The following is a 27,242-nucleotide window of genomic DNA, read 5'->3' as shown; positions in this document are numbered from 1 at the left end:
GAAGTTCGCCACTTTCAAAGAACACCCCTTGGCTAACAAGAGCTCCCGCTGAGCCGCCAAACCCCTAGATTCAGATAACTGAGCGATGCCTGGGACTGCTGCGGTTGACTCAGAGGGGAGGGTTATAGAGAAAAAAACCATAGAGGTGTTGTAGACATCATCGTCAAAACTGGAAACCATGGCCTCCGAACCCACTTTGGCACAATCAGGACGACTTGAGCCCGAGCCTCCCTGATCTGCAACACTCGAGGAATGAGAGGGATTGTTGGCAAACAATAAAGTAGACCCTGCGGCCACCTCACTGAGAATGCATCTACTGCCCAGGCCTCCCTGCTGGGAATCAGAGAGCAAAAGTGAGGTCACAAACAGGTCTTAGGCAAATCAACCTGCAACAAATTTTCTATCAAACTCTGTGTGACAGGTGGAGAGATACCATGGAGTAAAATCTCCAGCTCAACTGGTGTGCAGACTCATTCTCCCTCCCCGAAGATATACTGGCTTGAGAGAGAGGACATTAGACTCTGCCCAGGTACAAATCTCCCTGGCCAGGTGATAGATGGGAAGTACTCCCAGGCAATTTACATATACCACCACAACCTTGGTGTCTGACTGAATGCACACAACTTGACGATGGATCTGAGGAAGAAAAGTTATTAGATCCTCCCTGTCTACAGCTAGCTCCCTTCAATTTGGAGGAAGACTGAGGCTCCTGATGTGACCACCTGCCCTGAGCTGTAGAGGGCCCCCACACCAGTTTGCTGGCATCTGTTGAGATTACTATTGGGGTGGACTGGCACAACTGGTCCACTTTGGACAGATTCAATGAATAAAGCCCTCAACGGAGATCTTCCCAAATCTGTGGTGAGACAGAAATCAGTTCTGTAATTTTGAGACAGAGTATTCCAATGGGACAACACGTGATGCACTAAGGGGTGAAGACTTCTCCAGGGGATTATTGCCAAAGTTTAAGCCATCCTCCCCTGACTTTGCAACCACAGTCTTGCTGAGGCTTGAGGCCTTCGCAATAAGTCCTGTAGATGACAAACCAGTCCCTGGATTCTGTCATGAGAGTGAAGTCACACACCTTTGTCCATACAAAACAGAGCCCCAACGAAATGCAGCTGCTGTATTGGCTGTAGGTGCGACTTCTTGGAATTGATGAGAAAACTCCAGTCTTGGAAAAAGTTGCACACTTCCTTTACATCATTCTCTGCCTTAGAAAAAGTAGGAGAACTAATTAACCAGTCATCAAGATAGGGGTACATGTTGATACCTCAAGAATGAAGAATACCCAGCAGCGGAGCCAAGAGCTTTGTAAAAACTCTTGAAGCTAATGTATGCCCAAAAGGGAGGACTTGAAACTGAAAGTGTTGGTGGCCCACAGTAAAACAAAGATATCTCTGATGCTCAGGGAACATAGGCAGATGTAAGTAAGCATCCTCCGTTTCCAGGGATGTCAGATAACGTCACTGTGACTGATGCAGAAAAATACTCTGGAGTGATGTCGTGTTGTCATCTTGAAGGACCGATACACCAGGATTTTGTTGAGTCTCTTCAGATCCATGACCGGATAAAAAGTCTCCCAAGGGTTTGTGCACTAGATATAGAATGGAGTAAAAACCCCTGCCCTGTTCTTGAGTTGGAATCAGCCAAACAGCATTCTTTGCTAACAGGGCTTGTACTCCTTCCAAAAGAGACTGACTTCTTCTGAAATCATGAGGAAGAGGGGTAGGCAGAAAATGATCTGAAGGCTGGCTTGCAAACTCCAGTCGATACCCTTCGAACACCAGAATTACAATTGAGAGATGGATATGCTGTGATGCTCGCACATCCAAATGCGGCCAAAGTAAGGGGATAAAGTGTTCTGCTATGGTGATGACTGACCAAATATTGGTGCTCCCTTGGTAAGATCACTCTGCCACCATGATGATGTAACCAGCATGGACCAAAGTCCCAGGACGCAAAACCTAGTACTGAAGCACTCCAATGTCCAAAACAATGTATATACCCCAGTGACATAAAGGTGAGTAAAGGTTGTTTTTATTCTCCGATTTTCTCCATAGTCCTTGCAACAGTAACACAGCGTCACAGAATAGGCAGATAACACGTGTTTCGTCACTTGGACTTTCTCAAGGCTGTACTGATTAGTCAAACTGTTTGCCACAAAGGCACGGAATTAAAAGTCCAAGTCCACTCTTTCTATTTGTGGTCAATTTTTATTATGACACCATCACTGGCCTTAGGGGACGAGGAGGTAATGATCTGTAATACAGAGTTTTAAACAGCTGAGAATGTGACATGTTAGGTCATGTAAGTCTCACATAGTAGCATGTTACTATCTTGAAGAGTACTATTTTGCAATTATGCCAAAGATACATTCCATTTGGGTCAAGCATTTTAGTATATACTTATATGTGTATGTACTTTGTGGGCTCTGGAGATCAGCCCTAGGACTTGTCTGCTTCCGCTTAGGGCCTTTTGTTTCTGTTCAACTGCCTCTAATTAACTGTCTTGATAGAAAACAACCAGTAGAGGTCAGTATAATACCAGAATTGCTTTCTGCTTTGGGACTTTTTTTTATTCTGGCAACTGCCTCTATTTAACTTTCTTGATAGAAAACAACCAGCAGAGGTCAGTAAACATACTAGAATCACTTTAGCATTCTCTAGTTTCCAGGGCATTGAAATTGTCTACCACAAGCACCCGTAGACAATAATATTTTTTTCAAATCTTGTATTTTTAGTGATATGACCACCGAAGGCCCTGATTTTATTTTAAAAACAGAACTTTGGACTATACAATTTCCCTCTGAAAGGCAATGTTTCTCTCCATGTGTTCTGGGCGTGTCATGCAGTTTGGTGCTTACTTTCCCTCCATGTTAACGAACAGTGGATGTTTCAGCACCCAGGCTAATGTGCTGCACAGCTAAATACAGAAAAGGCCCCAAAGGCGAGACTGGTTGCATTGCAAATGCATGTCTTACCCAGGCAGGTATTTTCTTATGAAAACCCTTTTACTTCTATGCAGCTGACATTTACCATTGCATGTGGAATGAAGAATTGTAGTAAATGCCTTGCCAAGATTTTGCAGTTTTCAGGTTTTTTTTTCATATTTATAGAACAAACTCGAATGAAGATCACTGGATTTGATCACCTGTTCCATTACACACTGGTAAATAATTTTTTTACCCACAGGGAGATTAAGGGGCATATCAGCAACAACCAGCGATAATTATCGCTAAGCGCACTTAGTGCTAGGATAATTATCGCCGGCTAGCGTGGATTTTTATCGCTGAGATAGCGTGCTATTAGCAACGCTTATCTCAAAAGCGATAAAAATCCTCACGCTAACTGCCTAACGTGAGATTATTGCTGGAAACCCAGCGATAATCTCACGCAATGTGGCGTTAGCTTGATGATAGGGACTCACAAACTTAGCCATGATATCCACCTTCCATAGGATATCATGGCATAGTCAGTCCTGAAGCAGGCGTAAGGAAAGTAGCGATAACAGGGGTTATCGCTACTTTTCTTGCCGCTATGCTTCATAGCGTGGGGCTTGATGATGGGAGAATTGTCGCTTAGCGACATTTCTCCTGTCATGGCAGGTCAGGAACGCCCACTTTACATCTCATTAGAGATGCAAAGCTGGGCGTTAGGAATTCCTACGCTAACGCAAGTTTTCATGCGTAAGCGTGAGTTTGCTAATTAGGCGATAAAATTATCGCCGCTTTTCGGCCGAAAACGGCTGCAAAAGCGGCGATAATTCTATCGCCTCGCCTTGCTGATATGCCCCTAAGTGATTTGCCCACAATCATAGGCTGTTGAGCCGACGCTGAGACTTGAACCTGGTTCCCCAGTTCCAAAGTCGCACATCCTCTCAAAATGTTTATATGGGTATTCTCGAGTATGGAGTATCAGTTAAGGCAACAGTAATACTCTCACTTATACATTGGACATGGCGGCGTAATTGTAGTTACTAAAAAACCTCTGCTCCACTATTAATAGTGATAGTCTATTGCCACTCTGTCCTCAGAAGCACCTGTGCCATTTACAGGACATACTACGAATTCATCAGTGCACCTAAAAGAACACGCTTGAATAGGTATCACTTCAGATTAATTTTAAAATAGTTGCCAAGATAAAAAAAAAACTATTTCTTGTTCCAAGGCCAGTGTTTGATCTGTGCATCACACAGATCTGTTTAATATTATTTCTTTCACCCTTGGCTGTAGACCATGACGGGCAAATCTCCATCTGTAAATGCAATCTTTATTATGAAGAAGCAAAACAAGCCAAGAGATGGTGTCACACCTTCTATTGCCAATGCAAATTAATTCAGATTTTTCCTTGAAATACAATAATTGAATTAGAGATTTGCATCCTGAGCATCTGAGAAATGGCGTGTCCAGACTGCCAAGCAGAGGTAGATTTACATTAAATCCAGTTTATAAGGAACACAGATAAAAAGATTAGAACGCTCGCTGTACTTTTTCAGACACAAACCAGTTCTCCTTTAAATAGATGCAGTCCCTGAAAGCCAAGTTAAAGAGAGCAATAATTATTTATAAACAAAATAAGAATTTCTGATACACAGGTCGGCGTATTACTGTTCGGCCAGATAGTCAAATTGATATTCTGAGGATTCACAAGTGCATTTGTACAAAAAGTAGAGTAATGTTGTTTTAAACAGGACAGTACAGTTTTTTTAATAGCAAACACACAACAAATGTTGGGGCTAGCACGAAATAATGCTTTGTATAAGGCAAATCTATGAACTAAATGACCTTAAATCAAAGATACAATTAGACCTGTATGAGGCTATCACCCAGCTCTGGGTACTATTGCTCCGATTATGAGTTGAGGGCTGCGGAACTCCCGCCTGGAATTCTTCTCCATTCAACCATAGCTTGGCCAGAGTTCGCCCACCCAGCTTGTGCGGCAAGAAAATCCGCCCAGGAAGTTTTCATCCCGAAAGGTCTGCATTGCACTCTGAACTCATATGACGTCCTCGATCTGACTTTCAGGCAAGGCATGAGAGAAGAACTTCTCTTTCCTGCCAGAGAACATTCTCCCCTTCCCTTCATCACGATCCCCACCAGCATTCCCCCATACATATTTGCCACGTGCTCAGTGCATTTGATACATATGTACATAAACCCCACTAATTTAGGAATTCCAGACAACATTCTGGCCAGTAAGTCTGGCTCCCCAAAGTTATTTCTCACTCTTTGGGGTTTAGCTGACAATTGCATAGTTCTGACAAAGTATTACCTTACAGTTCTGGTGTTTGTAGGTGCAAAGTTTCAACTCTACTAGTACCTTAACTATGCTCAGGTAAAAATATTATTGTGTACGAGGGAAGATTTATGATCTTTCCCTTTTTACAAACATTTTCAAAAGTATTCCCAGAAAACCGCACCAATCTCGACTTCCCTGATATATTACTTTGAATGTCACATTACGTTTCCGGAGCTATTTCACCATTGGGGATTTGTAAGCAGGGTACGAATCTGCATTGGGGAAAGGCAGCCTCATAGACAATGTTATGAGGTAGATAGATGGATGGATGAATGGATGGATGGATGGATAACACACCGCTAAATTCTCCTTCCTTTGAGAGGATGCACATCCAAGCAAGTGAAATGTCACTGATAGACTTCATAAGCATCATCCATCCTGTTAACCTATCACACCCACCAAAAATGTTTCACAGCTGTTCAATTTGATAAACTCACTATTCTGTACATGTTCCATACAAATAGATATTTCATAACATTTGCCTAATGTGTATTGCAACCACCTAGCCGTTTACCCTTACTATGGCTCATTGTATCCCTCAGAATACAACTTTTAAAAACCAGTTTGTAATGGTAATTTTTATTGATGCAGTTGTGTTGGAAAAGTAAAGACCACTGAGTATTAACGTGTGGTCCGGGGACCCCTGGGGGTCCACAAAGCCAACTCAGGGGGTCTGCGACTGCTTACAAAAGGAAATATTATCATCAGATTATTAACGTGCATATCAATGAAAACGCAAAATGTAAAATTGAACATTTTAAAAAGTTCTTTAAATGAGAGAAAATTTGAAATTGGAGGCTAAAAATTAAGTTAGTATTCTCAGAATGATTCATGGAAGCAGTGCCAGCGCATCAAACAGAATATAGTATGGACAATGAGTAGCCTCAACTGAATTTAGAAGGGCTTCAGCCTTCCCATTAAAACTTCCATTCTTTCTAAAATTTGTTTGTGAATTAATACAATATTTCATCATTTGTGTTTGTTCAATGAATGATTGTTTCTGTTTTCTTGTCTATCGTATTGTGGCTCAAATTGTCAAAAATGCTTTTTGAAAATGCTTAGGCCGGGGTCTCTGGCTTCGAGTAATGACTCACTGTGGGTCATGGAATCCAATGATAATGATTCAGTGGGGGTCCCCGGGTTTCACTAATGATTAAGTGGGATCCACAGAAGTCAAAAGGTTATAACCACTAGTAGAGTCTGTGTGAGTGAAGGGTAATGATCCCTGATAGATGACACATTAAGTTTATTCTCATTTGCACATTACCGTGAAGGCAACGTTGTTTTAAGAAAAAATCTTGGTATTTTGACAGAGGACTGTGCCTTGGTGCAAATGTTCAGCTATTAGCTGGTATTTCACATGTTTTTAAGGTTATGTACCAGGAAGGCATTGTGTCACTAGAGCTAAACTGAAATATCCCTTTAATGACTTCTTATTCTAATGGAGGAACATTTTCATGGTTTGATAATCATGGCATGTAAATGACAGGACTTATAAAGGAAAAAACAAACACGTGGGTATATTAACAAAGCAAATGTATTATTGTGAGTTCAGCTATTCTACAAGTTTGATCATACATCTGAAGTATGTGGGGAGGTTCACTCGCTTCCAAATATCCATTATATTTATTTAAAACTCTCTGCATTTTAGACCGACATTTTTGAGAATTTTTCTTTGACAGATTTTAGCAATATTAGCATTCTAGACACCTCTACATATGAGACACCTCTACATTTGTTATTTCCTTTGCAGATGTTTCATTTCATATGTCGAAGATGTAGAGGCAGGTCCTTCTCTACTCTTGCTGCTCCTTATTTGATGCACTTCTGTTATCCATTCTACAAATCTACAGCCACATTGCTTTTCATAAGGCTATAACACAATCTCTTCTGCTACTATAGCTTATAAATCTGCTCTCTAGTATTCATTTTACATGTCACACTACCCCACCCCCATTTTGTCTGCTCTATGGTCAGCATAAACAACCCATTGCTGATTGAACACTCAATAAATGTTATTACACATGTGTTCTTTTGCTTAATTTCAAATAAGTAATATCTTAAGGAGGAGTAGCCTAGTCTGAAGATGTTCTCAACCCTTTCTAAAATCAGATATTCTCAAAAATGTTCAATTGATTAAAATCAGAAATTAACAGGTTGACCCAATTTGAAAAACATAAAACTTAGTCCAAAATATTCTCAAATGCCTCAAACAAAATGGCGGCCGAATTTCCAAAATAAATGCATTTTAAAACCTATCTGAGTTACACAGGCTACTGTTCCTCTTAGGAGAATTCCAGCAGGAGTAGTGTTGTTCTTGCCCTAGAAAATCTTCAAAAATCTCTGAACCTATAGCTATATTTGGCAGTCCAGAAGGTGTATTCACAAATATTCTAGAAGATCATATATGCAGAGTAAGCACTCCAGAGCAGTGTTTGGAAGTACACCTTCTGAAGAAAGTTTAAAAAGATGAGTTAGCCATCATTCTCTAGTCTGGTTTCTCCTGCCAGATAACTAACCTTCCTATCTTAGATAGTGAATTTGCTTTCTTCTCCCTTGGCATGACTAATAACGTTACCTTTTCTGGCTCTCATATTTACTGCCTACCTGGCCCTGCGGGTAGCTGGAGCTCTAGGCCGGCTGAGGCCTTCCTCTTAAATGTGTTAATTGTACTATCCTAAGTGATTTCCATATGCACTTTGATGACACAAAGGGGCCGATTCCGATCCGGGTCGGAAGGGCACCGAACGCGATCTGGCTGGAAAAACTATGAGCCGTACGTGTGTTTTCCGGCCAACTCGTACAGCTGTACGAGCGAGCAAGTACAATGCGAGCTACATGAAATTCAACGACCGAGTCGTTTCCGGGTCCGAACCGCTCCGCACGTCTCGGTCGTAAGCTAACCGTGGTGTGCAATGGATGCGATTCACGACCGAGCCAGTACGATGCATGCGTCGGACAGCCTGAGCGAGCCGGAATGTCCGGCTTGCAAATTGTCCGGGTGATTGCCTTTGGGGGTCCGCGTCAGACCCCCTGTCACCCGCAGCCCTACGACTCAGACACAGGGGGAGGCCCATGGGTCACCCCAAAACAGGCATGTACGGTGCGGATGGCACCGACGCGTACCCACTGTAGGGGGCGCTCTTGTCCGCGACGTACCCATTCAGTCAATGGGAGCCCATGTACGCGTCGTACGACCGGCTCCCATTGACTTCTATGGGAGACCGGCCGAACCGGGTCCGGCAGCATACGGCCGCATCGTACTCGCTCGGTCGGACTGCAGGACTCCAGCTCGGTCGGAAAACACTCCGGATCTGGCTCGGTCGGAGTGCTTTCCGACCCGGTTCAGAATCGGCCCCAAAGTGTAATAAAGCCACCTCCGTCATTGGTGATTTCAAAGCTCTTGGTCTACAACTTTTAGTGACTGGACTTACACCTCTAGCAGGGCATCATCTAGAAATTGTGTTTACTAATCTATCTAGCGCTCTTGTAGAGTCCCCATTCCCTCTCAGCTGGTCTGATCATTTTGCAAATAGTTTTTTATTGAAGCAGATTGTGTTGAAAAAAGTGTGACAGGCTCATGCGACCCTTTCTAATGCAAAAAAACAACCATCTATTCCACCTTTAATAGTTCTATCATTCGAGATAATAAAACTATTGTAACTGGTGTCCCTACAGACAGATCGACTTTCTGGCTTTCTCCAAGGATACTAAGTCAGGATATTTTGTATACCTTCTACCTCCGGATAATATTAGCACAGTAAGTGCTATGCTCTCCCCAATATTAATTGGCCTGCTGAACACTTCCCTCGCTTGTGGCATGTAACTTGGGACATGGAAGCATGCGATGGTACTAGCACTATTTAAAAATGCAATCTGGTGGTATCTGGCTGGGCCAACTATCACCCTATTTCTCTACTTCCTCTCTATATCAACATCGTTAAGAAGCATTTTTAATATACTGCATCTTACTCAATCCAGATTTTGACCTAAGCACAGCACGGAAACTGTGCTTGTCGGCATCACTGACCATTCTAGGCAGGAGTTGGACAGAGTAGGAGCTGTGGCTCTGATCCTTCCTGATTTAAGCGCTGCATTCGACACTGTTTCACATCGCGTGATCCTCAACAGATTAGTGAGTGTTGTGGTCCAAGGACTCGCTTCATCTTGGATTCTGAAAAATGGTTCTTTTCAGGTTATTGCAAAACCTTATGAATTTTCAGTGTATAGACTACCTCATGGAACTCCCCAAGGTTCCTCTTTGAGCTCAACACTATTTAACAGATATAACCTTTAGACTGAATTAGGGCGATGTGTTCTATCTTTGTGCTAGTAACCCCTGCTTAAATGGACTGCAAACTGTTCAGAGTGTGGCGGCCCATCTACTATGGAATATTCCTCGTAGTGCTTCCGTCTCTGAACATCTTTGTCGAATGCACTGGCTCCGGATAGCAAAACATGAAGCATAAGGTGTTTTGATATGTGTATTAAGCATGGATCAGGCTGGATTTTATACATACTAATTTGATCTGTCCTTATATCCCAAAGCAGGAGCTCTGGTCAGGTAACTCCAATCTGGCAAGACAGGGAGGGTGACCCTTAGCCTTTCTGGGGCCGAAATTATGGAACTCCCTGAGACTCAATCTCTTCCTACAACTCTTGAGCTATGTTGAGGAAGATGCTCAAGACCAAGCTCTTCTAAATCTTTGTTTGCTCTACTGTTTTTTTCTTGGCTAGCGCTGGGAAAGCCTTTTGGGGTAGCCTTGTGCTTTACAACTCAGAATTGAATTTAATTTGTGGTGGAGGAAGCAAAGTTGTGCAATGGGATGGATGGCTTATAGGGGTAGGGCCAGGGTTTGAGAGGCAAGACTATATGGTGAGTGAGGAGTACAATCATTATGAGATGGATGGTGTTAGTGGGTTGGAAAGATGAGGAGAGAAATAGTAAGGGGGTAGTGCTCACATTTGGGGACATAGAAATTCCTGTGCTTAAGCTACAGAGGAACAGTTCTACTGGATAAAATCACTGTTATTCTGATAAATAGATGGCACCCACCCAGGACCGGCATTGGTGCAAGCAAGGGATGTTCAGCTGCCAAAAGATTAAAAATAATTCTGTCCCAATTAGGTGAAACACAAGAATTTACATCTCCCTGAGAATGTGAACAATTGTTTTCCAGTTGTCTATAGGTCCGAACAGGCATGATGTGAGTGCTACAGAGGAAGGCACAGCTCCCTGAAATTGTCAAATATTTACTTCCCTAAAGACTCTGCATTCTACCCAGGAGCAATCTCTGTGTTATACAGGGAGAAGCAGTACCCAAGATATTTCTAAGATTGTATCCCAGTCAGCTCATTCAAAATCTGTAGGAGTGCTCATAGAGAATCTATGGGCAGAGAGGGCCATTTGAGATTAGAGGCTCGGTAAAGATAGACAGTTTTAGTACAGGAGAAAGAGTATTAAACGCAATGACCTGACATGATTTTAGTGCAGTGAATCAGAGAGGTGGATTGAGACAGTACATCTTTGAGCTGAAGAATTTGTAAACATACATGTTGGTCAATCAGCAGTGGTATCAAACACACAAAAGATGATGGGAGGAATGCTTGCAACAAGTCCAACCACTGGTAATCGCTTGGGGTAGAATTTCAGTTTTTTGTTCTTTTGCCCACCATGCAGCACAGTTTGGACCCAGCCATATACAAATAAGTCCTGACCTTGCTCTAATACGAACAATCCGAGCTGAACTGCCAGGCTAGGTCCTCCATGAACAGGAACACAAGCTCCGCAAGACTGGTTTTGCCCTGATTGGGGCTATTAATTCAGGTGTAGCTTGGTTCCAGTGGCACAGTAAGCAAGTTACCCATACCTGGGCATACTCTTGCCACCTGGGGAAGTCCATCAAACACACCAAAGGTTGTGAGAGGAATGCTTGCAAAAAGTCCAGCCACTGGCAATCACCAGGGGTAGCATCTCAACCCATTGCTCTTTTGCCCATCAGTGTGGACACAGCCATATGCAAATCAGTCTTGACCCTGCTGAACAAGGGACAGTCTGCTTAAGTGCCTAATTACTTAGTCAAACATCTATATATGTTCCTGCTGTTTGATAGGACACAATTCAGTTCCGCTAGCAAATGTGTTACTCTTGATATGATGTTATGATATTTATCCAACTCATTTCCTTGTTATAACCCCGTTTTAGTCAAATATATCCTAAGTATATATGGGAACACATAGAAAACGAGTAGGAATTGCCTATATTTAAAGCTCTTTTTGTCTAATTATAAATTCAGAATACCTTGCGTGTTATCAAGCGAAATCTCCACAGAATGAGAACTCCAAACGCTGCAATGTATGATTAGCTTAAATCAGTTAATATATCCCTGATCTGTGTGACTACATGTGTATCTCTGGGGCAAAGTGCAAAGTATTTATGCAGCATGCAAACAGTAATAAAGTGAGAATACAACACAAGAAAAATCTCACACCAATTTCGGAAATAGAGCTGATTATAATAAAGTATTTGCCACCAAAACAACAAAAATCCAATCAGTAGAACTGGAGATATGCATTTTAAAAGCTTTTAGGTAAGTACAGCACCCAAAAGCACAAAGCGCCAACAGTGGTTATTATCTAGTCATGTGAGACCGACTGAAAGTCAAAAGTTCTAGCTGATTGTGATGGATTGTGGGCCAGATAGCCTCTCTGGAAAATGCACCTTCTAAAGTCCAACATGAAGAGTTCTAATCGCGGTGGAGGAGGCCGAAAGGAGTGCATTGCGGATGGTATTTGCTGGAGCTCGATGACCACACTAGTCGTGATTGAACAGTCGTGACTGTAGCTCAAAGGTCCTGTTCTATGTCATGGACAGACATTGCTGGATCTTTGCTTTGGTGGTCAATGTGAACTGTCAATGCTGTAGAGCGAAGTGCAGATCTCCCTTGCTGTTTAACACTGGCGGTGACTGCAGTGGTCAGGAAGAGCTCAAAACGTCAGGATTTCTCCTTCTTTATAGAAGGAGCTCAACGGATGCCACACCAAGGGTCCAGGACCTGGGAGGCCCCTCTTAGGGATCAGGAACTCACTCCAGCAGAGGTCACCAGGACTCAGGCAGGTCCAGTGACAGGTCCAGTGCAGCGGGTCAATTGGGCTGTAACCAGGATAACTCTGGAGCTTGTTGTTTCTCTGTAGCGTAGAATAGGAGGTCTGTCAGCTGATCCTTTGAGTCCCTTCAGCTTGAGATTAAGAATACAGGTCCAGTCTTCTCAGACATCAGGACACTGAAGAGTGAGTCTGAAGTACCAGTTTAATGTTGAAGAAACCTTTGAAGTCTTCTCCCTACAGAAGTGTCTGGAACTTCCTGACTCCCTGCTCTGGTCCCTGTCTCTCTGCAGGCACAACAGAAGTCCTTTCTGTTGAGCTGAAGCAGAGCCTTTGAAGAGCAAGTGTGACAAGTGACAGCTTCGCTCCCCTCTTCAAGTCAGAATTGCCCATCCTGCTAACATACAGATTCTTAATTGTATTACTGCCTGGGAGTCATTCACAAAAGTCAAGTGTCAACTACACCACGTCATGTGATCCATGAAAGAAGATGCAGCCACCAAAGGGTTAGGACAAGAACATGACAACTTCCTAAAAGTGGCATTTTCATAATTGTGACTTCAACTCCAACTTTATCGTTAAAAAGAGTTGAAATGTACAATCACAATTCCTCAGACACCAAGCATGATATTCCTACCTGCTCCAAAACATAAGATATAACTTATTAAAGGTAATAATATAACTCAATGATATAATTTGGGATAGGCAGGCACTGCAATAGCCAAAAATGAATTTGAGAGTTTTTTACTATCAGGACATGCAAAACTTAAAAGTACATTTCTTACTTTTTAAAATACAATGCACCCTGCACTGTGGGCTGTTTAGGGCCTAGCCTAACAATGACTTATTTGCATTAAAAACTAAGGTTTAGGCCAAGCAAAATATTTACTTTTCCTGGTCAAAATGGCAGTTTAAAACTGTACACACAGGCTGCAATGGCAGGCCTGAGGCATGTTTTAAAAGGCTACTTAAGTAGATGGCACAGTAAGTACTGCAGGCTCGCTAATATCATTTAATTTACTGGCCATAGGTACCTTTAGTTCCACTTTACTAGGTACTTATAAGCAAATTAAGTATCCCAATTGGGTGTAAGCCAAATTAACTAGGTTTAAGGGAGAGGGCACAAGCACTTTTGTACTGGTTTGCAGTGGTAAAGTGCAGAGTCCTAACACACACAAAACGAATTCAGCAAAACAGGAGAGGTGAAGACAAAATGTTTGGGGGTGACCCTATGGAGAGAGTCAGGTGCTACACGACTCGCCTCCCACCTAAATTATTCAGGCTAAACTAATCAATACCGTGATAGGCTTCTCGGCTTGGGCGGTAGAACATGGATGACTGCCCTCTACTGCAGAGGCTTATCAGTTCTAAGCCCTTCTGAAACTCGGTTGGGTCCCCTATCAACAATCTCCTGAGTCACTTTACTAACCTATGAGGTTTACTTCTCCTCAACTGTGAATCACATCTATGAAGCACCTAACCTTAACTTGATCCCAGATGCATTCCAGAAGGCAGACAGTACCACAATGTCCAACAAAGTGATGTGGCCCATTTCACCCTATGGATCAGACTTCTGTCCCCCACCCAAGGAAAACTATGTCTACAAGAACAGCAACCAACAGAGGCCCCTGTCAGCTGTCATTATCAAGTTTGAGGCCCTGGGCCATCCACTCTCAGGTTGAAGCTCTAAACTGGGACCTTGGTAGGCCTCACTTTCAACCTTGTGGTTGGCAAGGCTAAAACCCTTATGTCTGTGAAATGGTCTGCATTACAAATTTATTGGTATGAGATTGCTACACGTTTATCTCAACGCGTGGACAGAAGTATTTCTTTAGATAGAGCTACTGTGTTATGAGGAACAGGAGAGCAATATAGAGATACCGTTACATTCTATGTACTAATCGGTAAGTTGAACACTGATAAGTAATGGCATGCTAAGGGACCGCTGGTGTTTAGAGAATGATGCTTCCAGATGATACAACACTATGAGTTTAAAGCTGTATTACAATCAAACCAGGATCAGTGACTATATTTTTGTATACTTGGGTCATGTTTGACCCTACTCTGCATATAGCAACATTGATTTTGTTACTGATACATAAAAGATATATTAGAATCTCTTGATTCCATGTTGTAAACCTATTTTAAAAACAATTATTATTAATCAAATAAGTAACATAATAAATGTATTTATAAATTTGAATATACATATATGTAAATGCAAGGGGAGGAAGTGGTCAGAAAAAACAGAGGACTCAGCCTTCTATGCCTACTGTAGCAACCGAAAAGAGTCAGTCAGTTTGATTGGACTACCTTTCCTCTCGTTATATTAGGTAGGAAACCCACCATGTTTTCCTCTTGGTGCCATGCTTCATCATAATGTTCTTACCATCCCACTGCGGAACCTTGAACGCTGCAACTGATGAGTACGTGGGAGCACCTTGATCATATACGATGAAGTATGGGGAGGTATAAGAGAGGGAGGGTCTTAGCTAGTGAGAAAAAGATTAAAAATTCCTGACTAAGTAGGGAAAATGATTTATTCTTAACTCTAGCTGGCATGGTTAAAATGGGGAAAATATGAAAGACATACGGTTATGTGCATGTATTTCAAAGGTTTACATATTTCAAGCTCAACCCCAAGGCTTTTTCTCAGGACCACCAAATGATCCCTTTTGCCACTTCCATTGGGAAATGACTCTTGTGCGAATATTCTATATTTTTGTCAGTGAGTAAAAAAAACAAACATACAATACCCAATTGGTAATGTTTCTTTTAGGTATGTAGTAAGCCAAATTTGGGCCTCATGAGCTCAGATGGGGGAAGGGATGCTTTTAGTCAAACCTTCTTCAACTTCAAAGATACTCCCTTGCCTGTGGAGCTAGCCTGCCCGCAGCTCCGATATTTATATATATAATGTTCAGTCACAAATTTATGTTATGTCTGTATCTTAAAATGATTCTAGAATGCATGTATATTTTTTTCACATCCCACTGTTACTTATTTGATTCCCATTAATTCTGTTGTTACTGTGCAACTCGTAATCAGGGCATTGCTGCTGGAAAGTCTAGGATAAGTCTTATCCTAAATTTTATGACTTAATCCCTTATTTATATCCTATTTACCTTGTTTTAAGAATATCCGGTTGTTATCCTATTTGCATTGTTGTAACTGCTTCATTAGTCTCGTTAGCTGCATGATTGATTTTGATTTCTGCCTGCACATTGCCCTAAATGCTGGCTAGGAGGAGTTTCCACTGCACAAGATAATATACACATAGAACACAATAGTTGTTATGCATTATAATTTCTTTACCATTTTCATTGTGTTGCCTTTAGCCACAGATGCTCCCTGAATGGTGATGACTTAAACAGACGATGGTCCTGTCCCAACCCAAATCTTCAACCAACAATTTACCATACTAAGGGTCTGCTACAGTACTTGAACAGTATCGGTAGGACTCCACTCGTGAGTACTGGTTGATTTCCTGTGTTATCTGTTCTTGATGTTGTTTTTGGTGGTACTTATTTCCTTAATTATGTTTAAATGTTTTCTGTTTCACAACTTATTATGCTTGCTGACTAATTCAGATAAATCATATACAAGAACTCATTGACACTGAAGAAGTAATATCACAAAATACCAGATGCATAACTGCCAGGGTTCCCAAGCCCATGTTTGATGTGTTACTCCAGACCAGATATTTTCTTTAAATCCTGGGACTTGTAGTCCTGTTTTATAATGGAATAAACAAAACTATAAGTCCCTTAATTCAAAGAAAAGAATTGGACTGAAGCAGCACATCACTCATGGACTAGGGAAACTTGACAGGGTTCCACATGTATACTCATCGAATATCCCTAGTTTTCAACAAGGTCAAGTCTGCTATCAATTGTGTTTCTTGAGTCTAAGAAGAGGGCCTCAAATAGCCTAATAGAATTCAATATATGGTCATTTTAATAAATTCACATCACAACTTTTTTTCAGCTAAGCCTGAATGATTTCACACACATTCTAGCTATTCAAAGGAACATATTATTTCTCTGTTCTGAGTTCTTCAAAATCTACTTTATAGTAACACTATGCTTTAGGAAGTGGTCATCAGCCTGAGCTCAGTAATAGAAGCCTGTTTGCTACAGTATAATATAATAGAATTTCCTTCTATGGGTGTAAAAGGTGACAAAAGGGCAAAGGTGCAATGTAACTGGAATGCCAGAATATCATTTTAATACATGTATGTGGTAAAACGTATCTGCATACTATCATACTTTGTAGTGGCGATGTCTCTCCATTGAAGACTTTTTTGAATGATATGAAACTTCTCAGCCTGCGATGGAGTCCACATGGCTCTGATGACTATATCATATACGTAAAGCATATCATACACCAACAGCCTTAATCAGCTGCAGCAGCTTCTCCATTGAACATTGGCAGAGGGATGAGTCAAGGGTGCCTGCTCTCCCCAAGCTTTTTATTTTGGCCTTAGAACCCCTGGCAATACCCATGGGCAAATCATCAACAGTGGAAGGAATACCAATGCCATCTGGGGACATGAAGCTACCACTTTATGCTGATGATATGTTACTAACTCTATCTACTCCTGCTATCTCCATCTCAGCTGTATTGAGGTTCATTGATTGTTTCTCGAGCTTCAGCAGCTACCAAATCAACTGGTCCAAAAGTGAGGCTCTCTCTATGACCACAATCACAACTGTGTACAGCCTGAATGGCCTACAGTTTTGATAGATGCTGACACAAGTGAAATATCTTGTACTCTCAATTCAGGCTAACCCATATCACATGGTATCTGACAACATCGACTCTCTTACAGATGATATGCAGAGAGATTTCATGACATTGCAGCATTTACAACTTTCACTGTGAGGAAGGGTCCAAACTTTCAAGATGCTTGCAGCCCCCGACTTTTATTACATCTTTGACATGCTGCCGGTGCCCACACACCTTTCAAAATTGCACCATATAGATTCTCATATCAGGCAACACATTTGGCAGGGAGCTATTCCAAGACTCAGCAGCTAAGCTCTACGCGAACACCACTTCTGAAGGACTCAATCTCCCCATTCTTGAGACAGATCATGCAGTGATTGATCACTCCCAGTTTGTCTACTTCTTCCAGCCCACCATTTAAACCCCTGAGTGACTGCGTCTAGAGAAACACAGACAGGAAGCACTCAACTACATTTCTGTAGTGTATAAAAAGTCCATAATACCCATGGCATGCACCAATTCAATACTTCAAAGTACTTTGAAGATCTGGGAAGCAGGTCATAGATCCCTTGAACAAAAGATTTCTGTCCACTCCTGCTCAGGTGGCCCTTGCGGTCTGGGAAGGGCATCAGAACACTGGATAATCAGATTTGCAACAGGCACTTAGTCACCTTTTGCTGACCTACAACAGAAATACCATCTGGAATAAACACACTATGTTACCATCAATTAAAAGCTATAATTCTACTGAAACTGGGTGGCTATCCCCAGGCCCTAGGCGACTCCATAATACACAGGTATCTGTCCAAAGGGGGAATGTCCCAAAAAAACCTTATTACAGGTCTTTATAACACCCTTATAGATGGTGCATACTCGAAACCCACGTCAACCCTCAAGTTTAAACACCGGAAGCCCCATCTCTCAGCATCCCTGACTGACACAGACTCCTTTTCCTTCATGACTTAGAGTCTAAGGGAAGCACGGCTGAAATTTAGCCTCTCTAAGATCCTTTATGACTCGCACTGACCATTCTTTCAGCTCCAAAGGGCATATTTAGCTGCATCTTCCTGCTGCTGGCAATGTGGACATATCTGTGGGACACAATACACATTTTTAGGGCTGCCCAGTGATCGAATCATATTAGTCAGCAGTGTGGGATACTCTTCAGAATGCCACAGACCTATAAATCCAGCCGTACCCTAGATCTAGCGCTTCTGCATGCCCCACAACGTGAAACTAATCTCCTCATACAAAAAATACTAGCTTGACACCCCTTTGACATTGGCTACAATTTGTGTCCTGAGGTACTGGGAATCCGCCACCTCACAATCAGTGGAAGAATGGGCATCAACCATGGCTGACAAAGAATCCTACGAGAACGGGGTAAACAAATTGAAGGATCAGATGAAAGTGTTTAATGAGATGTGGGGGCCCTTTTTGTATGATTATTTTAGGTAGTGTTTGCTTGCTAGAGTTAGCCCCCATCTCCCATTTTCCAATGAGGCATAATTTCAGTGTCTGTTTGTTACAGTGGTATGAAGTTGAATGCCTTCAGCACTAAGACAGCTGGAGCAGAGTATCTCTAGGTCACTTTGGCCTTTGAAAAGGGGCCCAGTATCCCATACAAGTGTCAGATTATTCCCTAAAAGGAAGGATACCTGAACAAGCTGGCAACTGTAAGCTAGGATTGTATCTCTGTTTCCGAGCTGTACTGTCTGCAGTTTATGCATTAACTCGAGACGTCCTGAGTTGTGTGTATTATGATAAACAAAAAGAACGGGACTTTTTTTTACTATTATACAAACATCTCTCTACTACTGTAGGATGAATGTATCAAGTTTCTGTACTGCCTAAGAAACCCTAAGGTTTTGTAAAAAATCCTTCACTCACCAACCTAGTAGGTGACATGCTTCATCATAGGGTTCCCATCCTGGTCCCCAAATATTTCCTGTGTGTGCTGCGATGCCTGATTACAGCAGAGCTGGTTATTTTTGAGGGTGAAGTGGTGCTCTCAGAGAGAACCTCCCGTATGGCCAGATTCTCAGACTTAGAAGGAACTGCTCCAAGAAAACTGACTTCATCACACAGTCGGAGGACCTAAAAACAAAACTAAAAGATCGGAGATATCCAAGACAAATTATCAAAAAAGCTTACAAAAGAGCAAACAATCAAAACAGAGACAGCCTCTTAAAACCATCAAAGAAAAACAATAACACCTCCCATTAACATGTGTAACAACTTACAAGACTGTCTCCAATGAAGTCAAACAAATCGTCAATAAAAACTGGTGCATTATGCCAACGAGGAACCTCAAACCCTTGTTTTCCTTCAAAAATGCAATGAATTTAAAAGACAACCTGGTGAAGACCAGACGACGGACCAAGATGAATGAAGGATGGACTACAGTACGTAATATATGGGGTCTCCCAGAGATCACAGGCCACTATGCCTGCGGCAACTGTAGTGTCTGCCATCTAACAAAAACAGAAATGACCTTGGAACTGGAACCTGGAAAAATATGGACGGTGCGAAAATACACTAATTGCAACACTGTGAATGTAGTCTATCTAATCGTCTGTAGTTGTGGTCTAAAATATGTGGGCATGACAACGAGGAAAATAAAAACCAGGATATGCGAACATCGGACTAATAAAAGATGCAAAAGGAACACAACAAAAATAACAGACCACTTTATCAGCTTAGGCCACACCCCCGATGATTTAACATGGTGTATCATTGAACAGTTAGAAACTACTGGAGACAACATAGAAGGATGCCTCTTTGAGAAGGAACAACGTTGGATCTATCGTCTGTCCACCCACAAGACTGGGCTGAATGATAATATCCCATGGAACACAGTACTATGAATAGTCCGTGAACCCTTTGAGTGTCTGAAACACGGTACTATGAATAGTCCCTGAACCCCCTGAGTGTCTAGAACGTTACTCTTTGAAAATATCTTTTTGCGACTGCTGCCTCACAGACATAGGGTCTTCAATGGCAAGTTGTCATGACACCAATGTATGTAAATTGATCACGTACAGGTAGGATAATGCAAAAAGATCCATCAAAAAGAACAGAAAAATAAAATTGCAGGCAAATAGAAGACCCATCATAGAAGCATGCCCACATTACATATGAAAACACAGCATGCAGTTTATTTCCTATAATGTTTTTCCCTCTCACCAACATATGCGGAAAACTATTCACAAGATAGAGTAACATACCGGTAAGCCTACAGTCTGTTATTTAGATTTTTACACAGAATGAGGATAAAATAACGTTAAATAGGATAGCTGCCGCATAAGTACTCTGACGGACATCATACAGAGAGCTGCCTGTGTTCCCTGGGCGATTTCTCACCCAATAAAATAAAAATCAGACTTTCCCTTTTTTTACTCATGAACATATGCAAAAAAAATGTAAACACAAAACAGAGTAAGATTACGCACTCAGGCTGTCTCTACATGTAGTATTGATAAATGGTAGACGTGATAACTATGGCGTAAGTAACCTTGACAACCAGGTAAGCTTTGCCTGACCTACACGATTGACACATTCATCACACATTCCCCACCCCACGCACTACATGCACGCAGGAACCCGGCAATCGGCGAGGCCTGTCCACATTTAAACGTGCCACTGAGAAACAACGAAATAATGCGGGACAACCGAGGCAGATCAGGTATCACGGAGGGTGAGATGCTTTGATGAAGTTAGTGAGCACGCTAATGGGGAGAGCCTGTTTTAAGAACTAGAAAAAGACATATAGGACTCTAAAGGGATCTACATTCTTTTTTACAGAGTGTGACTATAGGGTCTGCCCCCTTGGCCGATCTCAGATAGCAAATAGCTACCATACTTGAAGTCAGTATTTATTAATTCATTTTTTTTATACCAAATGCACATCTTTTTTAACATAAGGGACTCATTAATTCTAGATGCACGTCTCTCCTAACAAAATAAACAAAATATTGTAGCTCACACAAGATACACACACAATGTCTGTATCACCAACATAACGCTGAATAAGCATAGTCGTCAGAGCTTTAAAGTTACACATGGGACAATTGCATGGAAGGTGGGGCACAAGCTGAGAATTATGAGCACCTATTGTATGTCCTATATGAAAAACAAGGCTTGATAGAGACCGCTACATAAAAATTGAAGACACACTTCCATATGAGCCGTCTCAGAGCATGCCTACTAAGATAGACAAATACAAATAGAACTTTGTGCCTATATGTCTGTTAGTCTTGTATGTCTCATAAATGTTGGGAATTGAATGCGGATAAACAACTGGCGAGACACAATGACTCTTATGAATGTACATAGCTGAAATTTGGCACAAGATCACCTAAACAAATTATTAAAAATAATGGATAGGCAAATTGACAAATCTTGGACCAGGGAAGTTCTGTTACCCCTCCTGAGTCCAAGGTAAAATTTACCACTGCCTATATGTTTGTATGTCACTAAGGTAATTGTACCCACACTTTTCTTTACAGAAATGAAAGTGACACAGTGAAATTCCAGTGGGTTGGAAGTACAATCCAAAAAATTGCTGTATGCCTTAGTGTGCATACCAGCTTCCATTGGTCCTGACGAAAGCAATTAGACCCTGTTGGGCACATGAGAATATGGCTGAAACATGTAGACCTTTCAAGGAAAGAAGGATCAAATTTATAACCTTTACATATCCATCACGTTTTTTAACATTGACCAATACTCTCACCAATAAAGCTGAGGTCAAAAAGACGGAGAGTATTCAAGCCAATTTTAAAAAGTACCTCACTTGAGCACTAGTCACTCACTATAGCACTTCACCCTAAAAAATAACCAGCTCCGCTGTAATAAGGCGTCTCAGCAGACCCTGGAAACATTCTGTGACCAGGGTGGGAACCCTATGATGAAGCATGTCATCTACTATATAGGTGAGCGAGGGTTCTTTTTCAAAACCCTAGTGTTTCTTAGGAAGTACAGACACTTGATACATCCACCCTAAATTAGGAGAGAGATTTTTGTATACCAGTAAAAAAAAGGCCCATTCTTTTTGTTTATCCTAATATTATTTGGGCAGAGGAACATGCCCGTCTCCTGACTTCTCACTCTCATATTGTTGTTGACACTGAGTTGTATGTATGCACTTTAAACAGTGCAACCGAATACAATAGGAACATGCACGTCGGATTCTCTAAACATTTGTCAGAATGTCCTCCATTGCAGACTGATTTAAAAAATACATGTTGCCAGCTGGAAGGTTCACAAAGAGAACCTTTGAAAATTTGAAAATGAATTGCCTATTTACCTGTCCACCGACCAAATAGTACACAATCTCTAGTTGTTTCGTAGTGGGTGGAAAAATAGTACATCATCCTAGTTGTTTAGCCAACTTCAGACTAAATAATTGAGATGATGTACAAGTTGATAAGCGGACAGATAAATAATACGAAGGAGGTCTTTATTTAGCCAGCCTTTAAGATGAAAGGGGTAACAAGTAATGGTAAGATGATGGCGATCTTGTAATGGGGATGCAACATGTTTGAGGGATTTGATTGTAAGTTCATATACAAATGCACAGTAGTTGATACACAGGTAACTGCATGAATTAATTACAGAAAAAAAACTGTTCCTGGTGGCATAGTGGGCAAAAGAACAATGTGTTGGAATGCTACCCCAAGCGATTGACAGTGGTTAGACTTTGTGGAAGCATCCTCCAATGACCTTTTCTGCAGTTGATGTATTACTATTTAGCCAGGGGCTAGGTAAAAAGTGAAGTTTATCTGTTATTCTGAAGGCCGCTAGCCAAATACCTCAGAGTCACTACTATTTAGGCAGCAGCGGGTAAATGGTACTGCTATTTTCAATGCCACCAGTCAAATAGTAAATAACTTCTACTATCTCGCCAGTGGCCAGGTAAATAGCAGAGAAAACTCACTGGTTACCCGACGACCAGGTAAAGAGCCACTACCATGTGAAAAAAGAGCTGTTTGGCACCTGAAGCATGCCAAGGGGTTTGATATGCTGTTTTCAGTGCTGCCATCATTCAAGTTGATATGTTCACAATGTACACCAGCAGTATCTCTTGTACCCTTGTCAAGCAATAAATCAATCAATCAGGCATTTATAAAGTGCAGCAAATCACTGGTGAGGGTATTGAGGTGCTGTAAAAGTTTGCTGTTGCGTAGTGTACTGATCATTCCAACATCCAGATCTTGAGTAACTTCCTGAATTGCTGGAGCAAGGGTGCAGTCCTGAGGTGCAGGGGAGGACGTTCCTTGCTTTGGCTACCAGGTGTGAGAATGAACGTCCACTGCTGTTGTTTTGGCTGATTCGTGGGGTGTCTGCGTGGAGAGGGAGGCGGATAGAAGGTGTCTGATCAGTTGGTGGAAGGTCAGCCATTTGTTGATGTATGCAGGGCCTTTGTTGTGCAGAGCTTTTTTAGGCATGGGTCAGCATCTTTAACTGGCATCTATTCTGAATCTGGAGTCAGTGTAGTTTTTTTACATGAGGAGTGATATGGGTCCTTCTGGGGAGGTCGAGGCTAAGTCTTGAGGCTGAGTTTTGTATAGTATGAAGTCTTTTCATGAGGCATGCAGTGATTCCTACGTAGATTGTGTTTCCATAGTCCAGTCTGCTGGTGATGAGGGCCTGCGTGACAGTTCTTTTGGTGTTCCCTGGGAGCCACTAGAAAATCTTACTGAGCATGCGAAGGGTGTGGAAGCTGATGGATGAGACGCATTGACTTGTTTCCTCATGGATAGCTTGCTATTCAGGATGATGCTGATGTTATGGGTGTGGTCTTTCATGCGTCATTCAATGGTGAGGTGTTGTTTCCAAAGATGAGGACTTCTGTCTTGTCTATGTTGAGTTTGAGACAGTTTTCCTTTATCCAGTCCGTGATGTTCGTCATGCATCTATGAAAGTTGGCTTTGGTGGTGAGAGATCTTCTGATAGTGAAAGGATGAGCTAGGTGTTATCAGCATAGGAGATAATGTTGATTCTATATGATCTGATGGTGTCAGCCAGAGGGGTCATGTAGGTGTTGAAAAGGGTGGTGCTGAGGGGTGATCCTTGGGGGACTCCATAAATGATCTTCTTGGGCTCTAAGGTGAACAGTGGAAGGCTCTGTGTTCTGCTAGTGAGGTACAAAGTGACCCACCTGAGGGCATCTCCCTGGATCCCTATATAGTGAAGTCTGTTGGTCAGGATGTGATGGGAGATTGTGTCAAACATGGTGAACAGGTCTAGAAGGATGAGAGCTGCTGTTTCTCCTCAGTCAAGGAGGGCTCTGATGTTGTCCATTGCTGCAATCAGGGCTGTCTCGCTGCTGTGCTTAGTTTGAAATCCAGATTTGGGAAGGGTCCAGGAGGTATTAGTCTTCTAGCTGTTGTGTAAGTTGTTGGTTAATCACTTTCTTGAAGACTTTAGCTGGATATGGTAGCAGAGAAATGGGCCAGTAGTTCTTTGGTTCAGCTGGGTCGTCTGATGGTTTCTTAATGACGAGGTCTCCCTTCGGAGTATTTCCAGTCCTCAGGGAAGAAGAATGGAGGTGTTCAGGACCTTCCTGAGCTCGCATCTTGCTGTCTAGCTTCCAAGGTTTAAAATATGAGGGGGCACGGGTCTGTGGTTGTTCCTTAGTGTAAGGGGTACATGATCGAGATAGTGTCTTGCATCGTGGGAGGGATCAAGTGGGTGAGCAGGTGTTCAGGGTTTAAGTTCAAGGTTGTGAGCTGATTGAAGCTGTCGACGGTGGAGGGTTGGTGTTCAAAATGTTTGTAGGTGGTGGAAAGCTTGTTGTGAAAAAGGTCAGCAAGGTTGCCGCATAGTTCCTGGGAGGTTATGATGCCATTCTCAATGCCTGTGGCATTGGAGAACTCCTTCATGATGGCGGAGAGTTCCTTGCTGTGGTTTGTGCTGGTTTCAATGCAGGCTGCCAGGGAGTTCTTTTTTAATTCTCTCAGGAGGCAGTGGTATTGGCTGAGAGCGGCCTTGAAGGTTGTGCAGTCTTTAATTTTTTTGCTGGTGCACCACTTCCTTTGTAGCTGCCTGCAGTTGCATTTGGTGGAGTGCAGATCCTTAGTGAACCAGCTTGCTCTTTTGGTTGGTCCTTTCACTTTGGGAGTCTGGACAGGGGCGAAGGTGTCAGCACATTCTCTGACCCACTAGGGGAAGTTTTTGGATGCTTGTTCTGGGTCATGTGTAGAGTCTGGGAGGTGTGAGTGGAGAGCATTGTTCCACTGGTCTTCTGATACCTTTTTCCAGTTTCGGCGCGTTAATCTGGGGGCTATGGTGCTGGAGTGGGGGGATCCTGCCTTCGTCAAGGAGCCAAGGCAGATGTTAGTGGCAGTAGGGATGTGGCGAACTAGACTACGAGGGTCAAGAGCTGCTCACAGGGACCGCACAGCAGCCTCCATTAGTACTCCTGGGAAGTGGAAGGGTCTGGCAGGGAGGCAGGAGCAGCAGAAATAGTGGGAGAATCGGCATCTGCAATGCAACCAAAATGATTGAAATGAAAAATTAGCAAAAATAACTGAAGCTACAACACACAAAAGACAGGGCAAAACAACTATCAAATCCCTACAGCAGGATTGATCGAGGGCTTGGGGGCTCGAGGGATTGCCTTGTAGTACCTTCTTCAGGGAGATGAGGTAGATGTGAGTGGCAGCGGGGGGGCATCGAAATAGACCACAAGGGTCAAAGGCTGTAATAGGTTTGACCTGGCACGGGGCTGCTACTGAAGAAGGTGTAATGCTGGCAGGGAAAATGCTATTCATCTCCTAATTCATTCAAATGCATAACAAAGCCCTGGATGGATGTCTGCCTTGTTATGTATGAAGCAGTGGCAGAAATAAATGCAAATGCTGCATCTGCACTCGCTATCCAATTGTTTACTGCTTAAAGGTCCTGACAATGAATTGAGATCTGTGGGATCAGGAATTGCCCCAACACATTCCAGGGGCACAATTTTCAACCTGTAAAGGAAAATGTTGTCAATTGGGCCCCCAGTTAGTGCATTTCAAGGCAGCTCCAGACTAATTAAAATAGTTACAAGAGAGCAAGCCCTAGCATTTTGGCCAGACAAGGAATCCAAACTGGGCCTGGCAACTTTTGTTAGACCAACCATGTAAAGTCTATGGTGAGTGCAGCGAGCGAGCCTGACTTCTATAAGAAGGGTTTGGGAGTGTTCTCCTCTATCCAAGAAAATGTGGGCAAAAATGGTGCATTCTACAATACATTTTTCATTATTTATTCAATTGTATTAGCTTTTAAAGCATAGTAAATTTTGACCTTACAGTGCAGGAGGCCAGGACAATCTTTTTTGGGATCCTTCACTGATTCCCTCAGCTTCCAGCAGTGCCCTCATCTCTCCATGGCCCCTCTCTCACATATATTTCATTTGTTTTATAGCGCCTCTCATACCAGTGTAGGGTGTCAGAACACTTTACATTACACACAAATGCAGTGACAATGAGTCATACATGCGTACATCAGTGTATAGAAAATGTTACATAAGACAAAGGGCACAAAATGGTGTAGAATTCACGTGATGCATACTGGTAGGCATTTTTTGAGAGTGCTTGGTCTGGAGAAGCGAAAACCCAGGATCCAGAACACAACACAGTGTGTAAGGGTTGACTTTCATAATATGAATTTATTTCTACCCAAACACATTTTAGCAACATTAGGTTAATGAACGACTCAGAACAAAACATAACTTTCTAACCTGTACCATATAGTTGCGTGAAGCTCTTTGATGACACTTTATAGCTCACTGTGCTAGATTATGACTGTAGCTTATGAACTGCGCAGTAACAAAAGGGTCTCTGTGACAAATGCAGTAACCCACTAAGCTGTGTATATAAAATACTGTTTTGTGATCTGCATGGTACAAGTCCTTTGCAGCAGGCATATTAACCCTCTGGCATACCTTAGATGCGTCAAAACTGCTGCTAGACAAAACTTTGAACGCTCCATAGCAAGTACATTAATCACCAGAGTGAGCTCGATACTTTTATTGTTGCCTGAAAACGAATGGATATACAAGGAACTCTGCAGTGGAGGCTTTCAAGATTGCTGCACTGAACAAAACTGGCCCAGAGTAACAAA

At 42.2% G+C, this 27,242-nt stretch overlaps 1 protein-coding gene across 1 annotated transcript in view; it reads left to right on the top strand.

The window, feature by feature from the left end:
- The window catches only part of AGBL1 (AGBL carboxypeptidase 1), a 3,971,795-nt gene that overhangs the window by 2,599,182 nt on the left and 1,345,371 nt on the right, over positions 1-27,242 (top strand). The window contains exon 19 of the mRNA XM_085644473.1: positions 15,743-15,872. Coding sequence (XP_085500599.1) covers positions 15,743-15,872 — 130 coding nt within the window. The remainder of the gene's footprint in view (positions 1-15,742; positions 15,873-27,242) is intronic.

This window comes from Triturus cristatus, chromosome 3_1, assembly GCF_964204655.1.
Source record: "Triturus cristatus chromosome 3_1, aTriCri1.1, whole genome shotgun sequence".
Taxonomy (NCBI): domain Eukaryota; kingdom Metazoa; phylum Chordata; class Amphibia; order Caudata; family Salamandridae; genus Triturus; species Triturus cristatus.
Note: the sequence above shows the minus strand (reverse complement) of the source record. Positions and strands in the feature narration are given on the sequence as shown.